Genomic DNA, 23,376 nt, shown 5'->3' with positions numbered 1-23,376 from the left:
TTTGGAACGGGACGCGTATTCATCAAGTTGTTGCTTATGAAGCATTTTGCACTCTATGTGCAGTATCTCTATGAGATTACTTTTGGGTCTACCAATCACCAATAGAGGTCATGGCTCGGTTTGGGTTCTTGTGGATTTTTCAAGTTAACCACGATGATTATTCCGGACATTGTTGATTCCTCAGCAATGTTATAAGTACGATATTGTGATCCCCGTTTACCAGTCATTTGGGAAGACCGTCTGTAAACCATGGGGGAAACACATCTCAATACTATCAGTTATCCAAGGGGATAGGTAGATTACAAAGTGTAATCTACCAGTCATTTGGGAAGACCGTCTGTAAACCATGGGGGAAACACATCTCAGTACTATCAGTTATCCAAGGGGATAGGTAGATTACAAAGTGTAATCACAAGATTACAAAGTGTAATCTTGTGCTAAAGGATATGCAAAGTGTGTACATTAGCACCAAGCAATCTAATTAATAGGCATTTATTGCTCTACTTGGAGTTTGCTTACCATCAGATAACACATGTTTGCGATTAGGTTTACTCTCTTCATGTATAAGTCAAGTTCTCAACCTTGAACATTGGTTCTGGTGGGATTGTTTACTAATGAAATTTGAGAACAAGTCAAGGACTTACACTTGGCTGATGAGTTATGTTAGCAAGTTACCTTCATGGAAAGTGAAAAGCGATACTCTTTTAGGTACATCTTTGTTGTGATAACTCGTTTAGCATGCTCATGTACGTTCTAAATGGAGTCTACACACTATGATTGTATAGGAACCAGTAACACAAGATGGTTGCAAATGGACAACAATGTGCAAAATCAAGATGTTATTCTTGCTTATATTGGACCTCCTATTGCACCATGTTTCGATCAAACAAACATCTGGATCCATGATGGATACCAATGTGGAAAAAATTAGTGTTCTTATGAAGATCCTACCACTTTTGTTTTCAAGGACGAAAATGCTTCTCCAAGGGGGAGTAATATTAGGCTAAGGGCTAGAGGGCAGGGCCCGACCTAGGGGAGTCAGGGACTTAGGCCAAGGGCCGGACTGAAGGTGTGGACAGGGGATCCAGTTAGGTCAAAGGGCCATGGGCCCTCCTATAATAGGTTGGCTGGGAGGAGGATCCGGCATTCAGTCTCCCTATGGTCTTTCAAAGAAAAGTGTCATCAAGAAGTAGCAAAGTATGTAACAACCCTTGTTCTGTGAGTTGATCCATAAGTAATAGCAAAGGGTGAGTAGCAATATAGCATAGAACAAAGCACTCAATGGAAAACCTTGTCTGATAGATCTACCCAACGACCATGAGGGGAAAAGTTTATGACCCAAAATGCACTGAGAAGATGGACCAACATATAACTAGTATATCAATGTCACCATATTAGAGACAAAAACCAGCCTTAACATGATTTGAGATATGAAATCCCAAAGGATAGCGTCAAAATCTTTAGCTACATTCACCTTCATAATGAGCACATCTTGTTTTGTGTACTTTGCATGCTCAATCCTAATCAAGGAATTAACCAAGTTGTTAGTTATTTTTTGATGAGGGACAAATCCAAACTAGCACGGATGAAGGCCATCTACAAGAATGTCTTTAAAGTGATGTACTACCATTTTGGTTGCATGCTTATAAACAAGAGGCATAAGAGTAATTGGTGGCTAATCTTGTAAGCAATCAACTAATCTTTCTTTTGGCCAACAAAGTATGTTTCAAATCATACCAAAAAGTAATGTAAAATTCCACAGTTAGACCATCCCATCCAAATGGATTTGATTTACCAAGATGATCCATGGCATCATCCAATTCATACCTTGTGAAAGGTAATTCCAATTGCATTGCCTATACTAAAGAGACAATAGGAGTAACAAGAAACCAGAACCACTCTATTGCAACAATTAATATCAAGAGACAAAGATGATGTAAAACGAAGATCTTGAAAATGTGAAACACGTTCCTGAGAAAGCTCTCATTGTGTGCAAGTCCAAGTACCATCACTTCTTTTGATCGCTAAATATTATGGCATTCATTCTCAACATGTAGATTCTTGAAAATTTGTTTCGAAGAACAACCTTTGTCCTACAACTGACATTGACGTGCTCATATTTTCCATTTTTGTAAGCATAGTTGTTGAAGAATACATATCACACCATTCTCTTGGCATACAAAGTTTTTCTCTGAGTCATTCAAAGGATGAGTCTGACTAATAATTAGCAATCCTTGTACAATGTCCCTCACATGGGCCAATGCCTTTTTTTTTAGTCATAACCATCTACCATAATCTTGCATGATAGCTTGTATGCAATGAGAAAAGCTAAACCAAGCAAAATCTATGTCCTCCATGTAACCCAGTGTGGCTAGGTGGCTAAGTTGTGTAAAACTCTAGGAAGGCTAGGTGTAGCAATCTACATCGTAGACATCCTTCAAAACAAGGAAAGCGAGACTAAACAGTCTGCACTGTAGAAGCTATTGTAAGACAGTCACCGATATACCACACGGACCACCATTGGATGGTGTCCTATCAGTAGGTAGGGTAATCCAAGATGAGGGGAAAGCCAGACTCAATAGTCTATGTTGTGAAGGGCCTTTGAGAAGAGGTGTGGTTAGACCAAGCTGTCTGCATCATAATCATCCTGTATGAAGAAGGGAAACCAGATTGAGCAGTCTGGGTTGTGAAGATTCTTTGAGAAGAAGAAAGGTCATACCAATCTGTCTGTGTCACCTTGCCTGTATCTCCTGCCTCCAATCGTCCGATGTCAACCAAAACAGAATCCGCACCAACAATGCCACCAAATCGCAACTCTGTTTGGCTCTCAATGTGAATGACTTGGGAGTATCCTACTACCCAGGTCGAGGGATAAGTCTGTCGTAAGGTTACCAAGGGTGAGTGTAAGCAACTCTGAAGGTAGCAATCCAAATGATCAGGGGTGTAGAAGAGCAACTGCACTACCATCCAAGCCAAGATCCGAGTGACTCCGGATGTAGTTGAGGGATGCCTGATCACCCGCATCTTGCGGGTAAACTCTCCAAGAGAGTCCAAAGCACTAAAGTCCGACTCCGGTCTGTAGATCCAAGCAATGAACATGTTCAAGAAGAGATCCAAGATCCTCTCCCTAAGTCCACGTAGATGCTCCTCTGTAAGCAAGTGATTTGACGTGTCGAGGTCAAGTGGTAAGTGTCTGTCCACCCAAGATGGTGGTGTCTTCTCTGAGAATTTCGGAATCCCATATGACATGAGCATGGCCATATCTCGTGTGAACTCCTCTAATGACTGAATAGGTGAGTCCAAAGAAAACCACAAGTCACCACCCCCTCTGGAGAGCGCAACTGCCGTGAATGATGGTTGGAATGAATGGATCTCCGAAGGATCGAGGGATAGGATCTCATGTCGCTAGCGGTCACTCTGCAAAAAGCGCAAGTATGGCTGAACATCCCTCACGATGGATGTTGTCCAAGTGATGGCGCCACCCTCTTTGTGCAGAGATTGCTGGCTGATCTGTTGCTTATTGCAAAAAAGAATGGTTGTTGCTAATATTGGGAGAAGTTTGTGATGCAATGTAGCACCTTGGAACAGGAAGAGCCTGAAGCTACTGATACCATGTGAGAGTGTGCATGTGTGAAAGTGTGTGAGAGAGAGAGAGAGAGAGAGAGAGAGAGAGAGAGAGAGAACACCAACACAAAACGTTGATATGAAGAGGAAGAGGGGGAGATCAGTCCCCCTGACTACTAGAGCATGAGACCCTCAATACAATTAATATGATGGAAGTGGATACACCCCTGGCCCCATATATAGGTGCCCAAGGGGAGGTAGGGCAAGGCCTGATAAAAATCCCCACGCCCCAACAAAAAAATGATATATGGAAATATATGTGGGCTGCCAACCCGAAGTGGGCATCCGGACAGTGATGCAGTCTAAATGCATATGCAAAGGGTGGCCAACCCAAAGGCACACTAGTCATACATGCATGCCCTAGACCTGTGAAGCAGCAGATTGGTGTAAGTCTAACAATATGTAGGGTCACGCGAGAGAGTGCAAGTCGCTTCAATGGGACAATCGGAGACAACAAGTGGTGCCCCAAGGGAGGGGGGGGGTGAAGGAGTACGAGCGGAAGTGCGACGCGAGAGAGACTGCGAGAAGAAGAGCACGACGATATGGTGAACTCGCTCTACTGTAATGTGTAGAGCATAGTGAGTTCTTATTAGGTTTTTACAAAAGAATATGTGTACGTACCTCGCGGACCGCCCACTTACCTGGGCGACCACATTGGGCTTTATACCCCAACAACCTCCCACTTAAAGTCCAATGTGGTACTTTAAGTGTGAGAGAAGCTACTATACAAGCTAATATACAAGAGATGTAGAGAAGTGATGTACTACCCTACACCTAACTGCTTGCGAAAATGCGCAAAGCTCTCTGAGGGAATTCCTTTTGTAAGTAGATCAGCAGGATTTTCTGTGGTGTGAACTTTGACAAGCTGAAGTTGCTTATCCTCGAGCATTTCCCTGATGAAATGATACTTCACATCCACATGCTTTGTCTTTGAGTGATAAACTGGATTGCGAGCCAATTGTATAGCACTTTGACTATCACAATATAACACAGGCATCTCTTCTTTGATTCCCAAATCTGTTACTAATCGATTAAGCCAAATTGATTCTTTGCATGCCTCTGATGCTGCAACATATTCAGCCTCTGTAGTAGACTGAGTAACACAATCTTGTAATCTAGAACGCCATGATATTGCTCCACCAGCCAATGTAAAGACATACCCTGACGTAGACCTTCGGTTGTCTAAGTCACCTGCATAATCTGAGTCTGTAAAACCCTTTACACTTAGCTCCTGACTCCCATAGCATATACGCATACTCTTTGTAGCTTTCAGGTATCTCAATATTCCTTTCACTGCCTCCCAATTTTCTTGCCTGGGTTTGACATGTATCGACTTACTACTCCCACTGCAAATGCAATGTCTAGGCAAGTAGCAATCATTGCATACATCAAACTACCCACTGCAGACGCATATGGAATCTTATCCATTTCACCCTGTTCTTCCTCAGACACAGGGCAATCTTGTTTTCTAAGTTTCACATATGGTGGTAATGGAACACTCAGTGCCTTTCCCTTCTCCATATTGAAATGTTGCAAAACCTTGTCAATATACTCTGTTTGAGATAACCAAATCAACTTCTTTGATCTGTGTCTCTCAATGCGCATACCAAGTATATGACTTGCCTCACCCATGTCTTTCACGTCAAACGATTTTGCCATCTTTGACTTCAAAGCTGAAATTTCTTCCAAGTGCTTGCCAGCAATCAACATGTCATCCACATACAAAATAAGGATCAGCCAACTACCATCCTTAGCCTTCTTTGTATATAGACAATGATCGAACTCACTACGTTTGTAGCCTTGAGAAAGCATAAACTTGTGGAATTTATGGTACCATGCCCTCGGTGATTGTTTTAAGCCATAAAGACTCTTTAACAACTGGCATACCCAATCTTCCTTGCCTTTCTCAACAAACCCTTCTGGCTGCTGCATGTAAATTTCCACATCTAAATCACCATGCAAGAACGCTGTCTTGACATCCATTTGGTGCAACACCAAATCTAATATGGCAACCAATGCAAGAAAGCATCTCAATGTAGTCATCTTGACCACCAGAGAGAAGACTTCATCAAAGTCAATGCCTTGTTTTTGCTTAAAGCCCTTGGCAACAAGCCTTGCTTTGTACTTTGGCTGACTATCATGAGTGGTGATCTTATACCTGTAAACCCATTTACAAGGTAGAGCCTTTTTGCCCTGTGGTAATTTAACTAGCTTCCATGTCTTGTTTTTATGCAGAGCTGTCATATCTGACTGCATGGCCAATTGCCAATTCCCGGAGTCCTTCATTTGCACTGCTTCCTTGTAACATGAAGGCTCATTGCAATCAGTCAACATGACATAGTTCATAGATGGAACAAACCTATCAGGAGGTCACGTGACACGTCCAGATCTACGCACAATAGGTGGCTCAGGCTCAGCCACAACCTGTGGTTCCACTCTATCCTGTCCTTGCTCCTCTTGAGACCATGGCATTTTGTCTTGCACGTGCAGGTCCATCTTCTTGGAAGACAACTCTTCTAATCTCCTCAACCCTCTCTGGTTTAGAATGATATTTGGATTCATTAAAGTGAACATCATTGCTGCGGACAACCTTTCTGGATTCGGGATCCCAAAGTCTGTACCCCATCTCACCAAAATTACCATAGCCTAGAAAGATGCACTTTCTACTTTTTGGCTCAAGTTTGTTCCTAAATTCCTTTGGAACGTGAGCATATGCCTCACAGCCAAAGACTCTGAGATGCTTGTATGAGGGCATTTTGCCTGACCATACCATCTCTGGCACTGAATCCTTCTGCAAAACCTTGCTAGGAGATCTATTTACAAGATGAACAGCTATTGATAGAGCTTCAGCCCAAAACCCATTTGGCAGCTGTGCATTAGACAACATACTTCTGACCTTCTCTTGTATGGTCCTATTCATCCTCTCAGCAACACCATTTTGAGGAGGATTGTAAGGAGCAGTAAGTTCACGTTTTATGCCTTTTGACTCACAAAAGTCCTGAAAGGCCTTTGAAACATACTCTCCACCATTGTCAGTGCGTAAGCATTTAAGCTTCTTGCCACTCTGATTCTCCACAAGTGTCACAAACGTTTTGAAAACACTAAACGCTTCATCCTTGTGCTTGAGAAAGTAAACCCATACTTTCCTCGAGTAATCATCTATAAATGTCATAAAGTAAGAAGCTCCCCCTAGAGATAGGTTAGGCATAGGTCCACACAAATCACTATGAACAAGTGCCAACTGTGTATCTCTTCTACTGCTTCTATGCTTATGTGGCTGCTGTGTTTGCTTACCATACAAACAATGTTCACAGAATTCAAAATCATTAAATTAAAAGCCAGGCAAATAACCAGAACGAGACAAGATTTCCATTCCCTTCTTGGACATATGTCCTAACCGGCTATGCCACAAAGAAACGTTCGGCTGCTCGGTTACATTGATTACATTTTTAGAGACATTTGATGCATAAATCATGTAAAGTCCTCCAGACTTTACTCCATGTGCTACTGTCATAGAACCCTTGGATATCTTCCACATGTTCTGTCCAAAAGTGGTGACGTAGCCAGCATCATCAAGTAAACCTGTGCTGATCAAGCTCTTTGTAATTGCGGGAACATGTCTCACATTCTTCAGCGTGAAAGAAGAGCCATTCTGAAACTTCAATTGAACATCTCCAACACCTAAGATCTCACATGTCTGCCCATTGCCTAGCCGAACATGATCTTTAGTGGTCACATAAGAGGTAAACCACTTCTTGTTTGGAGACACATGAAGTGATGCCCCTGAGTCTATAATCCAGTCACTCAGTGCATTTCCATCAGATGCTGTAAAAAGAGCTGAGTCCATTGTATTCTTCAAGAAGTAGATGTCTCCTGACACTAGACTGTCATCCTCTGCAACAGTGTTTGTCACATTTATTTCTTGAATCTTCACTGAGGACTTGTTCTTCTCACCATGGTCTTCAGCTTTCTCTTTGCCTTTTTCTGCTTTCCATTCTCTGCAGTCTCTTTTCATGTGACCCTTCTTGCCACAATGGTAGCATTCTATGTCACTCTTGCCTTTAGCACTGCGGGACTTGCTACGAGACTGATTCCTCTTTCCACCTTTGTACTTTTCTTTGGTCCTTCCCCTGACTACTAAGGCCGTTCCTTTGCCTTTGTCCATTGTCTTTCTATTGGTTTCTTCAGTAAGCAGCCTTCCTTCTACACCTGCTATGTTCAAACCATCTGGATGTGCAAAATTACTCAAAGCTGTGCGAAAAGTGTCCCAACTTTCCGGCAATGTGATCAACAGGAACATAGCTCTAACAGGTTCATCAAACTTGACACCTTGAGCTGACAACTGACTATAGATTGTGTTGAATTCATTCAGATGATTGGACATAGGTGTCCCTTCTTTCATCTTCAAGTCAACAAGCTTCTTAAGCCAGTATACCTGTGAAGCTGCACTCTGCTTCTCATAAAGATCACTCAGCTTTAACCATGCTTGATAAGCCGACATCTCGTATGCTACATTGAAGTAAACGCTTTCTGCCAAAGTCAGCATAATGGTAGAAAGTGCCAATTCATCCATTTCGCTCCACTCATCTTCGTCCATATCTTCTGGTTTTATCCCCTTGAGCTTTATAGGTTTTATCTGCTTCTTTTGTACCAACACGTGCCAAATCTGCTTCTTCCACAATGGGAAATTGGTTCCATCCAGTTTCTTGATATTGTAAAGAGCAGTGTCCTTTGATCCATCAATAGCTACGCTTCACAGTAGTTTACTTTTCTGGAAAAATTCGGCAGAGTTTCCCCTGTAAACTGACCTCTGAACCAATATCAACCTGTCAAATGAACCAAGAAAGCTTCAGATTCTGCAGAAATTTTGCCAAAGTCTCCTTTGTAAAATGGCTCTGGTGTACTAAAAACAGACCAGAAAACAGCTCAAAAAACCACTGTCTCTCTAACACTGTAAGCTGTGGGTAAACCTGTCCTGCACCTGTACTGTCTCTGACTGTCCTGTCACTGTCCTGTAAGCATAGACTGCGACAATGCCTCAACGACAGTAAAGCAAAGATGCAATCCCAACTGTCTAACTCATAGTCAATACATCCTAGCTGCCTATCTAAGGGTGCTCGAGGGATCGCTCCAAGACCTGTATCACCGAAAGGATCTCAACATTCAAGAATCCCCCAGCTCAATAAAACTCGACCCTCAACAAAGGCTGCAGTAAATCTGACAGTACATAGACTTCCCACAAAGTCATACATCCACAAATTTCCCAATGTATGCTGTAACCGGCGGTTGTTTGCTGCGTGACTCACAGCCAGCAAACCCTCAACAGACATACATCATCTCTGACAATACATCCCTTGTGGAAGTACCTGCAATGTCAGGATGAAATCTGGAATATCAAGCAGCAAACACAAGCTACCTAATGAACTAGTGGATGTCGACTACAGTCTGTGTGTAGATGCGCCCGTGTCGTATGTGACACGCCTCCAAGAACTGTGAGCCGTCCTTCGATGTGTAGACAGCCACAAATCAACAGTCTGGGAGTGTCGATATCCTCAGCACCTGCAGTCGTAGGCCGAAAAACGCAAATTTGCAGAGTTGGATCTGCACCCGCTGAGACCACGTAGTCGAAAATGGCCTGCGCAGAACTTTGTCGAAGCCGAACGGTGACCGAGATGACCTCAGAATGAAATTCTGAGCACACCAAGCCCTACGGGCCCCCCACAAGATTTGGGGCCGTGTCTTTGCTTGTCGAATTTTGCTCCAATTTTAGCTGGTGACTCTAGCCTCCTGCAGTGCTGCCCCGAGCCTCGATCTGAGCTCTGATACCAGTTCAAGGAGTACGAGCGGAAGTGCGAAGCGAGAGAGAGTGCGAGAAGAAGAGCACGACGATATGGTGAACTCGCTCTACTGTAATGTGTAGAGCATAGTGAGTTCTTATTAGGTTTTTACAAAAGAATATGTGTACATACCTGGCGGCCCACCCACTTACCTGGGCGACCACATTGGGCTTTATACCCCAACAGGGGGGGGGGGGGGGGGGGGACTCTGCTCTGTCAATTTAGTGGGCATGGTGGACGTGAGGCTTGTGATCTGTGATTAGAGGGGATGGAGAGGCAGCATTGCTGAGAAGGAGCAGGGTCTTTTTGTGCGTAGGCTACATCTTGTTGTGTGTAGGCTACATCACATGAATTTCCATAGAGCCATCAAAGGCATGTTGCACATTCAGGGTGAGAGAGAGAGAGAGAGAGAGAGAGAGAGAGAGAGAGAGAGAGAGAGAGAGAGAGAGAGAGAGGGGAGGGAGGTTTTTCACATGCAAACAAAGGGTCTAGACTTTGGAGTCTTTGTTTATTGCATACACAATGAGAGGGGGGGGGGGGGGGGGGGATTAGAAAAAGTGCAGAACAAAATTCAATGATTTTATTAAGATTCTTCCTTTTAAGAAAGGCGGAGAGACAAGCATGCAACAGTCAACGCAACACAAACTTCTTACATGCAATCAACCTTCAATTTTGTCTTTAGGGATCTTGGTAGTTTCCTCATAAAATATAAATAAAACTCAACAAGGATACTGATACTGGTCACCAAATAGCAACAAATAGGCAATGGTCTCAATTCGCAACACCCTAAGATATTCACAATAGTTGGTTAATAAGGTTGGCCCATGAGCAAAGAGTTGAAAAATACTTAAATATAGTGCAAAACAAGGGGGGGAGAGGGATGCCTAGAAGGTCAAGTGATGATACATAGAAAGGCATGTAGACAACATGTGAGTATTATTTTAGACCAACGTTTGAGAAAAATGATTTTCATAAAATTACAAAATTCCTTTGAGCAATGGAAAAGCTATGAGGTTTTGTTTACTTGGTAGCAAAAAACATAAGAAAGAACAAGCTCAAAAGTTATCCAATGTCAGGCTTGCTAGCACCTTCCTCTTGCATATCCATTCTTAAATCTAACCGCCATCTTTAGGAGGTATAGGGCCAATTTATTTGGGCTCTCAAATGAAGAAATGATTGACTTACATGAACTCTTGGCTATGTGTGTTTTGATAAAGTGCCTCTCATTTACTCACTCGATTTTAGCATCGCTCGAAAAAGTTCGCTCAGAGTTTGGGATTCCTCATCCCTAGGTAGCTAAGCTTGGATCGACAAATCTAAGAATTTGGGTGATATCCAATGCTGCTATGCTACATGTGTGAGTGGGTGATGATACTTTTGCTCATTGTCTTTTTGGCCACTCATAGCCATAGATCTCTAGGAGAGCAAGAGCTTGGACAAGGGCTTGCTCTTTTGTCTAAGGAGGTCGAAGACTGTCAAGGATGATGTCTTCTTGGACATACCAAATGATCTCTTGTTATCATCCTTGGGAGTTCTCGCCATTGAAATCTTCCTCAAAATTTCGAGTTATTCTCCAAATTTGCTATGTAGAAGCAGCTCTAGAGACAATCCTCTTATGTTTGGTGGTAGCAATGACTCTAAATAAATGCATTTTCTCCTCATATCAACACAATGGTATCTCCTCATTTCTTCTAGAGATTCTTGAGAAAAATCCTTCCTTCCCGTTGAAGTAAGGTTTTATTTTGATGCTATTTCACTTAGAAAGATAGTCTCTTACCTACTTATCAACACGTCTCGTTAACACACATCAACTTCTTGGGGGTAGGCTAATTGTTGTGTGTGTGTGTGTGTGTGTGTGTGTGTGTGTGTGTGAGAGAGAGAGAGAGAGAGAGAGAGAGAGAGAGAGAGAGAGAGAGAGAGATCAACACTTGGTATATAAGCTAAATGTAGCTATGCATACATATCAATTAGAAACTATTATAAGTTATGCACTAATTCCTTATTACCTAGGCAAGTGGGCAACGAGCCAGACTTCTGGCCTTTAAGAATGACAAGATTTCCCTTCTTGATAATCCAAGAACCATGAGCAAATATGGTAGTGTAACCCAAATCATCCAGTTGTTTAACTGACATCAAACTCTTTGTCAATTTGGGTACATGTTTGACATTATGTAGCATAAACTCAGTGCCATTATGCATAGAAAACTTGATGCTACCCACACCGCATATATCGAGCTCATAAGAATTGCGTAGCTTCCCCGTGCCATGCGTGGAAGTGTACATAGAAAACCACTCCTTGTGAGGAGTCACATGAAAGCTAGTACCTGAGTCCACAATCCAGTTTTGCACATAACACTCATCATGAGCTAACAATGCATCATGACTCAAATCAATGTGAAAATCAACACATCATTTGACACTTCAAAACTTTTTCAATGGCTGGAGACTCAACCACATTAAGCTCTTCAATCTTTACGCTGCTTTTAGATTTGTCAGATTTTGCTTTCTCTTTGCCCTTCTCACACTGCATTGTGCGGCAATCTTTCTTCAAGTGTCCCTTTTTATGGCAGTAGTAACACTCTATATTTCGCATTTCTTTGCTGCGACTCTTGCTACGACCTTGTCTGTGATCCTACGAACGATCGCGGCTATGACCACGCTGCCTTTGAAATTCCCTTTTTTCACGATTTCCAGTAGCCACATATGCATCACCATGCCCACTTGCATCAAGAGATTGACGTCGAATCTCTTCACTTAGCAACACATCATCAACACTACCTTAATCTAGCTTGCCATTGGGTGCAGAATTACTTATGGCTGTGTTGAAAGTATCCCATGACTATGGTAGCTAACATAGCAAGAAAATGGCTTTCATTTCATCATTGAAATTGAGACCTTTTGAAGTAAGCTGTGAAAACACTTGTTGAACTCATTCAGATGAGAACTAACATTATTGACTTCTTTCATGTTCATGCACATCAATTTCTTCATCAAGAAAACCTTGTTCGAGGCGTTGTTGCCATCCCAAGCCTGACATAGAGCATCCCAGAAATCTTCGGCGTTGGTCTTACCCATTGTGGTAAAGTAAATGGATTCACCAAGATGCAGGCAAATGGTTGCCATAGCACGTTCATTCAAGTCAACCCACTCATCATTAGTGTAGACATTTTCTCTTCTTTCACGCAAGGGTGAGATCAAGCCTTTGTTGATCAAAACATCTTGCATATGGTGCCGCAAAATGACAAAGTTTGAGCCATCAAACTTTTTTATGTAGTACTCTTCTCTTTCGGAAACACTACTCACAGCCATGATTCAGAGAATGTAGCCAAAAACTTATGGCAAATTTCTTGGGACAATTTCAGCAGAGTTTCCCCTAGTATAGGAGCAAAAACTCAAACCAAAATGTAGTACAATCATTGTGTAAGAACAACTAGAACTGCCAAGAACACATAAGGCAGACTTGCAAGAAAAATCGGGGAGAGTCTCCTTTGTATGAGGAGTCAGAACTCAAGTCAAAACCGCATAAACTGCTCAAAATAACAATCATTGGGCATGTACTGCACAAAACCACTGCCGTGCGACCGCCAACTCGACGACAAAAGCACAAAAAACCATCCAGATACATGTCCTATGGCGAGGATACCGTAAAGTGGAACTGTAGCTACCTGTATCACTGAAAGTATCTCAACATTTAAGAATACCCCAGCTCAAAGAAAACCTCATGCTATCGACCCTCCAAAAGGCTAATGCAGACACAAATGGACTAGCCACAGTCTTAGAAAGGGCTCTTTTGGTCCGAGTCTCAGAAACAGCCGGGAAAAACTGCCGAAATAGCCAAAAATGGCTCCACAGGTAGTACAATGGGCAGTGTCCGCAACTCAATGTACATGAGTGAACCGCGCTCAAACAGGCGCCAAAAACTATTGCATGCAGTAAAAGTGATCCTTGCGGGGATATCTGCTCTCAAAGGAGCTCAGTAGCACTAGGTGTGCCCACACAAAAATGCATATGTCCGTATAGAAACTGCTATCAAAATGACTGCCAAATCACCTGTGAAAAACCTGTGTCTGGAAACTTGGAGAATATGTGTGTAAATTGGCTAAAAAGCCCCCTATAACCTGTAACCTATGTGTCGGTGTTGCTATGTGCCTATTTTCGCCGCCGTTCGGAAATGTTCTAGTCGAATAAGCCGCCAAAGGTATCATAGCCGAAAATCGTGTCGTAGAGCGCGATCGATGCGCACGATACCGATGCCGGTGTCACTCCTTTATGGTAGAGGCACCTCACCTGTGCGTGTGGTAAGCACGACCGTTCGCGAGAAAGTGCTCATCCGCGGGAAACGCTCAGGGTTGAGGTCGGATGTTGAATATCTGCCGCAATAAGAAGTGAAGTCGATCTGATGTCAAATCGCGAGAATCGATGCCGAAAACCGAACCCGATGCCGAGACTGAGAGAAAACTTGATGTCAAAAAGGTCGAAGTCGAGGCCAATGTTGAGAATGATGTTGGGTGTGCACACACACACACACTGTGTGTTTTTGTGTGTGTGTGTGTGTGTGTGAAAGAACGAATGTTGTATATCCGGAGTTGGAGAGACGAGATGCGGATGTTGAAGAAGCCGAAGGCGAGGAACCCGGAGACGAGATGCCGATGTCAAAGAAGCCGGAATGTCGAAGAAGCCAGAATCTCTCTCTCTCTCTCTCTCTCTCTCTCTCTCTCTCTCTCTCTCTCTCTCTATGTTGCCACCCTGCAACATTTGTTGCTGAGGAAGTTAACACCATGCTGAAAATTAATGCCATGCTGAAATTTTCTATAGCGCTATTGTCCCTCTCTCTTTCTCAATCTCTCTCTATGAGTAGCGCTTTTGATAAGCCTACGTTGTTGCCTTGCGATGTCTCCAAATGCTGCCAACGATTTGCTGCATGAGAACCTTAGCGTTAAAAGATTTAACACAAATCTTGTAACGTTGTGAGCCTTTAGAGAAAATTGAATCTAATGCTTCAATCCCCTTTCCATAGATTTTCCAGCTTAGTCGAGCTCCTCCTTTCACATAACTTTCCACTTCTGCAAGGCCTTCAGCCTTAGCTCAAAATAGAAAACCGTGCAAGCACCTATGGGACCCAGGAGAGCCGTTGTGCTCTAATACCACTTTATGGAGCAGAGGTGGTGATTGCAAGGGAAGGAATGAGAATGGGGGAAGAGAAGAACAATACGCAGAGTTCTTTGGTGGAGCTTGTGAGAGTAATCCTCTCACCTCCTTATTGTTCATTATACACAAGACAATAAGTGGCCGCCCGACCATAATGGGCCATGGGCCTGAAACTCAACAAAAGCACCATCTAGGGACACAGTGGCATATGAGTCATGTCTAATACGGCAATGGTGATGCAATGGACATTGTATGGACAAGAACCTTCCATACATGTATTCATGAATGATTTAGTGGAAAATTTGCATGCCCATTGGGTGTGGCATCATGACTTGCATAAAAACTAATGACGAGGGACCCAACACTTCGTGCACAAACCTTGCTAAAAGCAAGCATGAGAGTTTGTTGGCAAGGGATGGATTCAAAAGTCAGATATCCCTATACAACAGATGCACCATGGATCTAGCAAATTCTATTTTACAAAGCACTAAAGCTATTTCTTACATGCAAGGCAAAAACATAGGAAAGGGGCCATCATTGCAACATCTTGCTATCAACCAACTTGAGTCATTGGGATAGGCAATGAAGCCACAAAGGGAGCTGCACCCTACAGGCCATCGTCAACTTTGACAGGCAATAAGGAAACTCCTCAACAAAATATAGGTAGCCAACACACACCCAACACAATGTAGAGGATGAGTCAGCTCATTGATCGGAGTATAACTTAGTCACTAAGAATTACCCAGCCAAGTGGACGGCCAAGAAAGATAAACTTCACAAGTGAAAGGCCCTCAGGTCCTCCTCTGATCCATCAGGTGGAGTGGGTTGTTCCAATTCAGGGTTGGACTCCATGGACAAGGAATTATGATGCACACCGGATCGATACCCCCTTCAAGGCGAGTATGAGTCCACATTGCATCATTTCCCTAGTCATGCAGTGCTTTAGTGTGTCATAGTCATGGTGTGCCAATGAGCAAGGAAAGTCACCCTCAACCTGGGGAAGATGAACCGCAACAAATTCCAAGCTAGATGTTAAGCCTTATACATGCAAAGGCACCTTGTCCACTATGCCCAATGGGTAGACTGTCCTCTAGCCAGCTAAAGTAACTATGAAGGGGGCGTGTCGGGTAGGCTACAGACTTAATGTCAACATAGTGAACTCAAGCATCAGGTTGATGCCAAATCCACCATACACTATCACTTCTAAGAATTGTTGCCCCAAGATGGATACAATGAGACGAGTGCATCTATAATCAATGACGGGAGTAGTGGGGTAGGATATCATATAGGACTCTAATGGTTGCACTCAGAAGTATGTAGGTACTAGCCCTTGTTGAAGAGTAGGAGCAAGCCTGTGTTGTAGTTTCCACAATCCCTTTAGGTGGTAAAAATCCTTGTCTTCATGTCCAGACTTTTCATAGAGGTGGCACTAATCCCGAAGTGGGTATTCGTGTGGAGGATGCCCTGGAGAGCAACATGAGCTATACCAGACCAAATGCTTAGACTCCTGTTGTGCCTGAAGCCCTTATAGATCTCCCTTGATTTGGTCCAAAGCTTCTTGACGACTTCTCTTGTCAAAGAGAGAAGGACCTCTCCTCTTGAAGAGATCGTTGTAACTCTAGTGTTTTGAGTTCCCTGCGTATGAAAATCAAGGGGTTCACAAAGGCACTTTCCATGAGGACCGAGGTGGGATCTATTTAAGCAAGGTCCTTGAATAACTGTCTTGCTCCCTCTATTCTGGTAGTGACGGCGACAAACTCCTCTAGAGTTGAATTCTTGTGGTTGTTGGGGAAGCTTGGCCACCAGAGACTTTGTTCTCGTCATGAACTCTAAAAATGTCTTATCAGGTTGGAGCACCAAGTTGGCCAACTCATCCAAGAATTTCTCTTTAAAATCATGTGGTCTGAAAGCTTCATAGACTTATTGCCTTACAGTTGCCAAGGTTCTAAAGTGGTTGTCAGCAAATTAACAGTACCGTTTAGTTGCTAAGCCATCCGAGGTGGACTAAAAGAGCACTAGCTAGGCATCTTCTCTGTTTAGGCCCCGAATTCTATAGAGGGATACAAACCTCCTAGCTTGGTCATTTGCATCCTCTGTGGAGAGTCCCTTGAAAGTCAAAAACTTTATGTTCACCTTAGCAAGAATGCTTGTCAACTACTCCATTGATGCTTGCTCAGGAGCATGATGTAACAAAAATTGTGGGAAGTGTCTGTGGGAAGGTGATCAGGGTGGTCAGGAGTTGGTCGAGGGAGAACCTTGAGAGGGTACTCAACACAAAAGGGTGACACTTTTTGTGGTAGTAGTGCAAAGGGATCTGTAGTGGGCTTTGTCAATCTTTAGATTGCCTTGTATGTGTCATGCAATGTCAACATACCCACCCAAGTTCTGGGCACGAAGACCCTTGAACTAGCTAGACACTCTAGACCCACTGGATAGACTCGCCTAGACCAGGCTAGACTAGACTCAACTAGAAGAGGACAATGGACTAGGCCAGCTATACCAAGCTAGATGAGAGAGAAGGTGGACTAGACCAAGCTGGAAGAGGTCGATGATGGACTAGACCAAGTTGGACAAGGTCGATGATGGACTAGACCAAGCTGGTCGAGGGCAAAGGTGGACTAGAACAAGCTAGCGAGGGCAAAGGGGGATTAGACCAAGCTAGACGAGGGCGAAGGTGGACTAGACCAAGCTGATTGAGGGCGAAGGTGGACTATAGCAAGCTAGACCAAACTAGTCTAGATCAATATATTAGACTAGGCGAGGGGCTAAACAGGTAAGGGGCTAAACCAACTAGCTCCTCAACCGTGTATGCTCAGTGGAGTGAGACTTCAACTGATGTCCCATCGGGTGTGCCAAAGATGAGAGCAGTTGTAGCAGTAAAAGTGTGTCGTGCTCTCTATCGTGGGTGCTTCTCAGTGCAATAGGCGTGAAACCTCACTCCAACAAAAGAAAATACTATAGAGAAATGGAAAGAAAACACTATAGAAAAATAGAACAAGCAACTCAAAGACACTCAAAACTCAATGGAACTCAACTAACTCATGGAACTAGTATAGACTTTGGCTGGCGTCACACTCAGCTGCAAGCCCATGACTCACAGGTACCCTTAAGCACCAATACTACGTTTTTCAATACATTGGTGTCTCAATGTCACCAATCAAATATTGTAGAGAGTAACTACACAACTAGTGAAAGACTCTCTTAGACATTTTCTACATTAAGTAGAGGGTAATTGTCACTCATTGCGGTAGCAATTCTCTTTTGAGACTTGCAACTATTTTGGAAATAACCACAATCGGTAACACCCCCTCGGTATAGTCAAATTTGTAGAAGGATTTTGCTTCATTGAGCTTTTCAAATTCCTCTTTATAATCTCAACAAATATTTCATTATACGGTCATTTACTCGTTGTAGAACATTGAAAAAGCAAGGATCATCCGAATCATTGTTAAAAGGCATCAAAGCATACAATCTCAAAGCCAACAGGGGCCAGGCACATGCAAAAAATAGCGCTATAGGCGGGGTGCAAGACTTCACACTATATAAATGTTAGCATGGAAATGATGCAAGCAAACATGCGAGCCCTTACAAAAGCACCATTGAAAAAGCATGTCAAACCTTATAACATGTCTTGACCAAATATTGCAAACTTGTCACTCACTCCTTCATGATAGTCGACATTGATTGACAAACCTGACTTCCTTGGGGTGCGTCCAAACAACAATGATGACGGTGCAAGCGGGGCAAATGGTGTGTTTTGAGTTGTTGTCTGTCTTCATGTTAACACAAGGAGGGGGAGAAGTGCAGATAGGCAATTGCTCCGCAAAGCCATGATCTCTACACAAGGATCATGTAATTAGGCTGGCGCATGCCTTTTCAACTGTGACTATTTCACACCTTTCGAGACAAAAGCTTTACATTTCTCCTGCGATAGGGAGGGGGCCGCTTCGGAAGATAAGAGAACGCTTAAGGGACAACACTTTGTCTTTCCAATGGCATTTCTACATGTGGCAAAAGGCTAAATTCCTTGGCCCCCTCTCATGAACTAGCCTTTAGCCTACCAAATAGCCCCATTGCCCCCAACAACTAGGTAGGTGCAAGCATACAGTAGGTATACTGTGCAAAAAGGTCTCAAAGGTTAAAATGTCACTAGGGCCTTTTCACAATTTGTCGCCACGCTGTTGTTGATGTTCTGCATTTTGGAAGGCCGGCTGTTTCGAAATTCTCAGTTCTTCTTCTCTGCTTCGTCCCGGACAGTGTATGCGTGGAGCCTAGCGAGGAGGGCATCTCTCTGCACACTCGCTTCCTTCTTTTCCCTCCCTCTCGCGTTTCAAAACGGTACGTGCATCTCACCAGAGTTTCATTACTAGGGTTTTCATAGCCCGCGCCACGGTCTTCTTTGCAAGCTTCAGAGTTTTTTTTCCACAGCACAGAGACTCTCTCTTTCATTGAAGGTCGTTTCCTTGCTACAGAGGCTCGCTCTATTCGTACAAGGGTCCCAACACGGAAGCGGATTGAGAGAACTTTCGGTTGCCCCCCTTTCCAATCCGCACACGCACTCTCTCATTTGGCAAGTGTACATTCTGCACGAAATGCACGAACTCTGCGCCTTCTAAGCTTTCTCACTTGTCTCCATGGATGACGACTCCATGCTTCCCTATACGGGCTCTCATTTCAGCTCCGCAGAGCCTGTAAGGTTTCATGGTGGACCAGGATTTTCTTCCTCTGCAGAGGAGGAGCTTTCGTCTGATTCATCACAGGAAAATGCTATGAGGGCACATGCTTTGGCAAGTGGAAGTGGGCATTTTCCCATTGATGAAGAAGAGGACAGTTATGGCATCGGCTTCCCATCAGCAGAAGACTTCAGTAACACTAGCAGCTATGGAGGTGCTCCCCCTGACCCTGTACCCTATGCTGCGCGATTAAGCTCAAAAAACTCTTCTATAGAAGACAAGAGTGTCAGTAGCCAAACTGTGAAGCCTCTACCTGGTCCCATCCGATATCGAGAGTGCATGAAAAATCATGCCGCCAGTCTTGGTGGGCATGCTGTTGATGGGTGTGGTGAGTTTCTTGCTTGTGGTGCCGATGGTTTTGATGCCCTCATATGCTCTGTATGTGGTTGCCACCGCAATTTTCACCGCCGAGAAGTGGAGGGGGAGCATGTCTGCATTTGCAAGCATCACAATGTGCCCATGAACATCAATTTTAAAGGGGTTACTGGTCCACCGACTCCCGGCCTACTCTCTATACCTACTTCCAGAGATATTGTTCTACATTCTCAAGCAAACTTGCCAACAAGCCCTTTTGCATACGCAGATGATGCAGACTTGCTTTCTGATTCATTATCTAGAAAGCGGAGACATAGGACAAAGTTTTCTTCTGAGCAGAAAGAGAGGATGTTTTCTTTTGCAGAGTATCTTGGATGGAGGATTGTCAAGCAAAATGATGCCGTAGTTCAACAGTTTTGCGATGAAATTGGTGTGAAGCGGAGTGTATTTAAGGTGTGGATGCACAACAACAAGAACAATGTTACCAAGAGAATGTGAGTTTGATGAGGCCGTAGGTCATGCATACATCCTTTTGCTGCCTGTTAAGTTTGAAAATGCCTGTTTACTTACATTATTAGAAATTGGATTACTAGGCGTATCCTATGCCTGGACATGTACTCTAAGCATTACATACTCATATTTTACTTGTTTGATTATGGACATGTTCACACAGTATGTACTACTAGGTGTATCCTATGTACTTTAAGCATCGTGCACTCATATTCTACTTGTTTGATTATGGACATTTTCACACAGTATGTATCTTATGTGCTGGGTGTTGTATATCTATGGATGTGAAAAGCCTCTTCATTACTTCCAAGGATGTGATTCGATCTTTGTTTTCTGGGTTTGCAGAAATACTGGCGAGACCATTTTGGCCAGAAACTACGAGAGTCCTTCAGACTACTGACATTGACCTTGCTTAGAACAATTTTTCTGATCTGCACAAATATTGGAAATAGTGTAGTTTATCGCATCCTCATCATGTGCCCAACTGTTCTTTTAGTACGGTTGTCTTGAGCAGCAGGTTTTTTCTAAATATGTGGCTGTAAGGCTCTCTTATTTCATACTGGTGCTATATAAGCCTAGCCATGGCTTGTCATTGCAGGGGTATAACCCCATTAACCAGTGCTCTTGTAATTACAACACTACACTTAAATTTGTGTCTAAGTTGTTAATTTCGCTTGTTGCCCTATGCCCTTGCGGCTCCTCATGGCATTTGTTGGCATGCCTGGTGTAGGTATCTGCAATCTCTGCTCATAATGTACAAACTCAGGATTTAGAGTGTACCTAATTCTTATGTACGGTAACAATACATGCGAAGCTTGGACCAAGTCTCTTCAGGACTCGCCATGCCATTTGTTTTTTTGTTTTTTTTTTTGGCTCATTATGTCAGCTGAGTATGTTTTCATGGCTTCTTTGAACCCTTTCCCTGTTCTGTATGTTCAGACCAATTTTTGCAGGCGCGAGTCTTCCTATACGGATTGGGCCATTTGGGTTATAAGTCATCATTCAGGAGAATCAAATAGTTTTCAAGGACAGCTTCCGTGATGGTTTTTGGCAAGTGGGTGGCTAAGGGAAAGCAGCACCAGCTTAGTTAATGGCAGGCTCATTGGGTTGCAACTATGAATACCACGCCGAATTGTGAGCTTGCATGAGCACAATCGCATGTATTAAGCGCTGTTTTGGATGCTCAAGTGTCAGCCATAATTTTGGCGTACCATAATGGAGGTACTTCTTTAACCATGAAGCCAAATCCCATTGCATTTAGCAGCAGAAAAAGGTATTTTCTGACTTGTAGATTGTGTAGAGCTCGAAATATGGAAATGGTTGTTTTGAGGAGTTATAGGCTTGCAGGTGATTGATATTGGAGGAGCAGAATCGAGGAGAATTCTCCTTAATTGAACACACTAAGAAAGTCAAGTGGTTCAGCATGCCTTGGTGTTGCAATGCTTGTCTGGCTGGCTGGTGACCTCTTGGTTTGAGGGTGCAGGTGGAGGAAAAGAGCCAGTCTTCCCGGTAGCCCCAAGGCCAAAGCTCAATGTGCCCAGGGCCTTTTATCTTTCTGTGTCTGCACAAAATTGTGTGCACGCCTCATCTGTATTTGATGGGAAGAGATCAAGGTTTGGGGTTTGCGGGAGATATTGGGGCATAAATCTCGCACCTTGAATTTACAAATTCGGATCTGAGGTTACAAAAAATTTCCTGAATTTGGCAATTTGCTATGTATCCCATTTACGACACCAAGTGGGCTCTCATATATATTGTATCAAGAATCGTGTGCAGATGGAGTGATTATATTGCAAGGCAAGGTCCCAGGTTCAAGTCACGGAGGATCGAGGGGTGGTGGTTGCCCAAGTTTTCTCTCGCCCCAATTTACAAATCTGCCTCGAATTGACACAAGTGCATCGGACGGGGTGCTCCCAACCGTTGACCCCCTCCGCGATATGCTCGTGTGACTGAGTGAGGAGGGTACGCACGTGTTTAAAAATTTTAATTATGGCTCTTGAAGATGGGTGATATATATGAAACAATTTGTAGCCAGCTAAAGTTGACGTAATGGAAGTTGAGGATCCCGCTATTTCCTGCACTGGCTAGGTTGTAGTTAATGGCTGGCTGGAGCCATTGTGCAACAGTGACTCCAGCCAGCAATTATAGATCATGGAAGTATTTGTATGGTGTATGAATGCCTTCATTGCAGGTGTTCTTCAGTGATTAGTAGTGGCTGATTGTACACCATTTCTTGGGACGAGATTGTTCCAATGGTATTGGACCAAGAGGAGCGGTTCACTGTGGGGAAGAAGCCAAGCTCCAAAGCCTTGGTTGGTTCTTCAAATTACAAGAAGAATAAGTAGAGGGTTAAGAAGGAAAGCAACAATGATACTTAGAAGATTGATGCTAAAAAGGATGGTTTGAAGGCAGATTGGCATTGCAATCATTGTTGGGAAAAGACCATTATTGGTGGAACTGTCCAAAGTGAGTTGGTGATGTTATGACTTCCTCGATAGTAGTACAATAACCAGCCTTTGTTAGTTTATACTCCATGATCCTACTATATGGTGTTTAATACAACACACCAAATGATATTAGATATTTTTAAAGGCAAAAAAATCCCAAATATAAAGTGTAATACACTCTATTTTGCTGAATAAAACCGAACCAAATTTTATTGTGCATTGTATGATGGCAGCATTACCATAGAAGCTTGCTTTAATATAACTCAAATTGTCTTTGTATTTTAAGTTGTATGAATCTTTGATTCATGGTTTAAAATATTATCAAGTTCAAGATTGAGCTGTGGAAATATCATTCTCCTTGACTTCATATCCACGTCCTTTGCACTGTGTTTGGGGCGTGGCAGTCTCATAGTTGAGATGTTGGCTCCTTCCTTGAATGACTTAGAGGAGATGTCGGTACATATCTTTTATACATAATTGACTTTGTTGATCTTGCTTGAATCTACTATTTCAAATGCCTGAAGCACTTATAATTTGGTTGAAAAATCTACCAAAATCTCGGGTGGGTATGGATGATGATAAGAGAAAGTAAATATAGGTGAAGCGAGCAAATTCGAAAGACTAATTTAAAGAATAGTAATGCAAGGATTTTAATTTTTAGGCTAATTCCTTGTCACTTATCGCATTTCTCTTTTTCTTTGCCCTTCTAACTAGAAAAAATAGGCTTAAAGTTTAGATAGCTTTCTCCCTCTATGAATAAGG

At 43.1% G+C, this 23,376-nt stretch overlaps 1 protein-coding gene across 1 annotated transcript; it reads left to right on the top strand.

Annotated features, from left to right (window-relative positions):
- Positions 1 to 18,797: 18,797 nt before the first annotated feature.
- On the top strand, positions 18,798 to 20,946 carry LOC147446203 (zinc-finger homeodomain protein 2-like). The gene is made up of 3 exons (XM_086525467.1): positions 18,798 to 18,947; positions 19,038 to 20,151; positions 20,513 to 20,946. The coding sequence occupies exons 2-3, from the start codon at positions 19,244 to 19,246 to the stop codon at positions 20,565 to 20,567; spliced, it is 963 nt and encodes a 320-aa protein (XP_086381593.1). The 5' UTR covers positions 18,798 to 18,947; positions 19,038 to 19,243; the 3' UTR covers positions 20,568 to 20,946.
- The last annotated feature ends 2,430 nt before the right edge of the window (positions 20,947 to 23,376 follow it).

The sequence above is a fragment of the Adiantum capillus-veneris genome, chromosome 12 (assembly GCF_014529385.1).
Source record: "Adiantum capillus-veneris isolate H3 chromosome 12, ASM1452938v2, whole genome shotgun sequence".
NCBI lineage: Eukaryota > Viridiplantae > Streptophyta > Polypodiopsida > Polypodiales > Pteridaceae > Adiantum > Adiantum capillus-veneris.
This window is presented reverse-complemented; position numbering and strand designations above follow the sequence as displayed.